The sequence below is a fragment of the Cebus imitator genome, unplaced genomic scaffold (assembly GCF_001604975.1).
Source record: "Cebus imitator isolate Cc_AM_T3 unplaced genomic scaffold, Cebus_imitator-1.0 Scaffold823, whole genome shotgun sequence".
Taxonomy (NCBI): domain Eukaryota; kingdom Metazoa; phylum Chordata; class Mammalia; order Primates; family Cebidae; genus Cebus; species Cebus imitator.
In genome coordinates, this window is record NW_016108138.1 from 33320 (window position 1) to 36919 (window position 3600).

General features: G+C 40.6%; 1 protein-coding gene across 1 annotated transcript; it reads left to right on the top strand.

The window, feature by feature from the left end:
* The first annotated feature begins 274 nt into the window (after positions 1–274).
* LOC108297626 (UPF0428 protein CXorf56 homolog) lies at positions 275–1180 on the top strand. The gene has a single exon (XM_037735479.1). The coding sequence runs from the start codon at positions 320–322 to the stop codon at positions 986–988; it is 669 nt and encodes a 222-aa protein (XP_037591407.1). The 5' UTR covers positions 275–319; the 3' UTR covers positions 989–1180.
* The last annotated feature ends 2420 nt before the right edge of the window (positions 1181–3600 follow it).

Below are 3600 nucleotides of genomic sequence, written 5' to 3' on the forward strand. Positions count from 1 at the left end.
AAAAAAAGAAAATGCTTTCAATAAAATTTAACATCTTTTATGTTTAAAACCCTCAAAAACTAGGCATTGTAGGTACATACTTCAAAAAACTGCGTTATCTATGACAAACCCACGGCCAACATACTGAATGGACACAAGCTGGAAGCACTGCTTCTTGAAAACTGGCACAAGACAAGGATATCTTCTCTCATCACTTCTATTAGACATAGAATTGGAAGTCCTGACCAGAGCAATCAGGCAAGACAAAGAAATAAAAGGCGGTGACGTCATTTCCGGCGCGACCATCTCCTCGGCGTAGTCCAGGGTGATCTTGGGAACTATGCCGAAAGTAGTGTCTAGGTCAGTAGTCTGCTCTGACACTCGGGACCGGGAGGAGTATGACGACGGTGAGAAGCCCCTCCATGTGTACTACTGTTTGTGCGGCCAGATGGTCCTAGTGCTGGACTGCCAGTTAGAGAAACTGCCCATGAGGCCCCGGGACCGGTCCCGTGTGATTGATGCTGCCAAACATGCCCATAAGTTTTGTAACACAGAAGATGAGGAGACTACGTATCTGCGGAGACCTGAAGGCTTTGAACGACAGTACAGGAAGAAATGTGCAAAATGTGGACTGCTGCTCTTCTACCAATCCCAGCCAAAGAATGCTCCTGTTACCTTCATTGTGGACGGAGCAGTAGTCAAGTTTGGCCAGGGCTTTGGGAAAACAAACATATATACTCAGAAACAAGAGCCTCCTAAAAAGGTGATGATGACCAAACGGACCAAAGACATGGGCAAGTTCAGTTCTGTCACTGTGTCTACCATCGATGAAGAGGAAGAGGAGATTGAGGCCAGGGAAGTTGCCGATTCATATGCACAGAATGCCAAAGTGATTGAAAAACAGCTAGAGCGCAAAGGCATGAGCAAGAGACGACTGCAAGAGCTGGCCGAGCTGGAAGCCAAGAGAGCGAAAATGAAGGGGACCTTGATTGACAACCAGTTCAAATAACCAGACTGTTTTCTGAGCCCTAGACTGGAGGCAGACATTTAGATCAAGAGGCAAAGTACTTTCTTGATTACATAGACTGGTTCCTGTTTATGTCCTAGCAGAAGTCTTTACGTTGTTTCCCATTGATTTTCCTGCATTCAGTGAGTTCTTTAACTGAGTCCATTTGACCTGCTTTCTAGGAGATGGAGTTTTCTAAATTTTTCTCTACTTAGGCTTTCTGTACTATTTTTTGTCCATTTGATGCAAACTTCTTTAGCTGTGTAAAAACTTTACAAATAGATCAGTGCTTGAGTGTCTCCAGTCTCTAAAGTGGCTGCTTTTATTCTTTCTTCAAAGTTAATAACATGTTTCACGATATTTGGACAAAATATTATAGTGTGTCATAGAGAAAAGCAGTGTGAATTATATTTAGGTATAGCAAGTCAGATCCTTTCAAGTGACTGTCTCTGTTCTTAGAAGGGTTCTTGGAATTGGCTGTGGTTTGAATCTTTCTACAGGCAGAGGAGACCCATTAAAAGCCAAAATCTGCATAAAGCTTTCTTTGCTTCAAACACCGAAGCTATAGGTGTGCCATCCCATGTCAGACTTTACTCAGAGAAGGGAAAGCCAGATTGCAGTGAAGGGGGTAGGACAGCTCAGATCCAAATGAAAACAGGGTCTCAATAAGTCACCCAAGGGAGCTACCCTCTTGTCGGGCAGCTAGTACCGCTTCCTTGCATGGATTCATATATAGGAGGGAGATGTTATAGATTAAGAAATGATAGCGAGATAAACAAAATGATCTGTTGGTTATCTTTTAGTTTACATTTGCTATTTGCAGAGGAGTGTTGTATATATAGATATTATTTTATGTCACACTGCTTCAGAGATACCTATATCCATGTGTTTTTATTCATGTTTTTATCCATCCACCTGTATTAAAAGATGTTGGGACAGGAAAACAAACAAACAAACAAACAAACAAACAAAAAAAAAAACAAGTAAAAGACATCCAAACAGGAAGAGAGAAACTCTGACTATTTCTATTTGCAGATGACATAATTCTATATCTAGAAAACACTATAGTCTTGGCTGAAAAGCTCTTTAAACTGACAACTTCAGCAAAGTTTAAGGATACTAAATGAATGTACAAAAATCAGTAGCATTCCTGTACATTAACAACACCCAAGCCGAAAACCAAATCAAAACCACAATTCATAGTTGCTACAAGAATAAAATATCTAGAAATAAGCAGGGAGGTAAAAGATTTCTATAACAATAATTACAAAACACTTCTTAACACTTCTTAAACACTTTGCCCGGCGAACAGATGATTTTCAAAAGACATAATGTGGTTAATGACCACATGAAAGAAATACTCAGCCAGGTGTGGTGGCTCACGCCTGTAATCTCAGCACTTTGGGACGCCAAGGCGGGCAGATCACCTGAGGCCAGGAGTTCAAGACCAGCCTGGCCAACATGGTGAAACCCTGTCTTAAAAAAAAAAAAAAAAAAAAAAAAAAAAAAAAAAAAAAAAAAAAAAAAAAAAAAAAAAAAAAAAAAAAAAAAAAAAAAAAAAAAGAAATACTCATCACTAATCATTAGAGAAATGTTACGAAAAACCACAATGACATACCATCTCAGATCAGTCAGAATGACTATTATTAAAAAGTCAAAAAATGTTTGGAGGCCAAGGCAGGCGGATCACCTGAGGTCGGGAGTTCAAGACCAGCCTGACCAACATGGTGAAATTCCGTCTTAAAAAAAAAAAAAAGTCAAAAAATGATAGATCCTGGTAAGGTTGCATAGAAAAGAGGATGCTTATACACTGCTGGTGGGAATGTAAATCAGTTCAACCATTGTGAAAAGCAGTGTGGTGATTTCTCACAGAATTATCATTGACCCAGCAACCTCATAAATGGATACCCAAAGAAATATAAGTTATTCTGTCATAAAGACACATGCACACACGTTTACTGCAGTACTATTCACAATGGCAAAGACACAGAATCAACCTAAATACTTATCAATGGTAGACTGGATAAATAAAATATTGCTCAATTGTCACGGTGGCTCACACCTGTGGGAGGCTGATGAAGGCAGATTTCCTGACCTCAGGAGTTTGAGACCAGCTAAAGTAACCTGTGAAAACCCCATTTCTACAAAAAACACACATAAAAAATTAGTCAGGCGTAGCGGCGTATGCCTGTAGTCCAAGCTACTTGAACAGCTGAGGTAGAAGAATTGCTTGAGCCCAGAATGTTGAGGCTGCAGTGAGCCAAGATCATGCCAGTGCATTCCAGCCTGGGTGACAATGTAAGACCCTGTCTCCACAAAAAACTAAACAAATTAAATAAAATAAAATAAGAATTTTAAAAATACATGATACATAAACATCATGGAATACTCTGTGGCCATAAAAATGAACAAGATGGCCGGGCGCGGTGGCTCAAGCCTGTAATCCCAGTACTTTGGGAGGCCGAGGCGGGTGGATCACAAGGTCAAGAGATCGAGACCATCCCGGTCAACATGGTGAAACCCCGTCTCTACTAAAAATACAAAAAATCAGCTGGGCATGGTGGCGCGTGCCTGTAGTCCCAGCTACTCGGGAGGCTGAGGCAGGAGAATTGCCT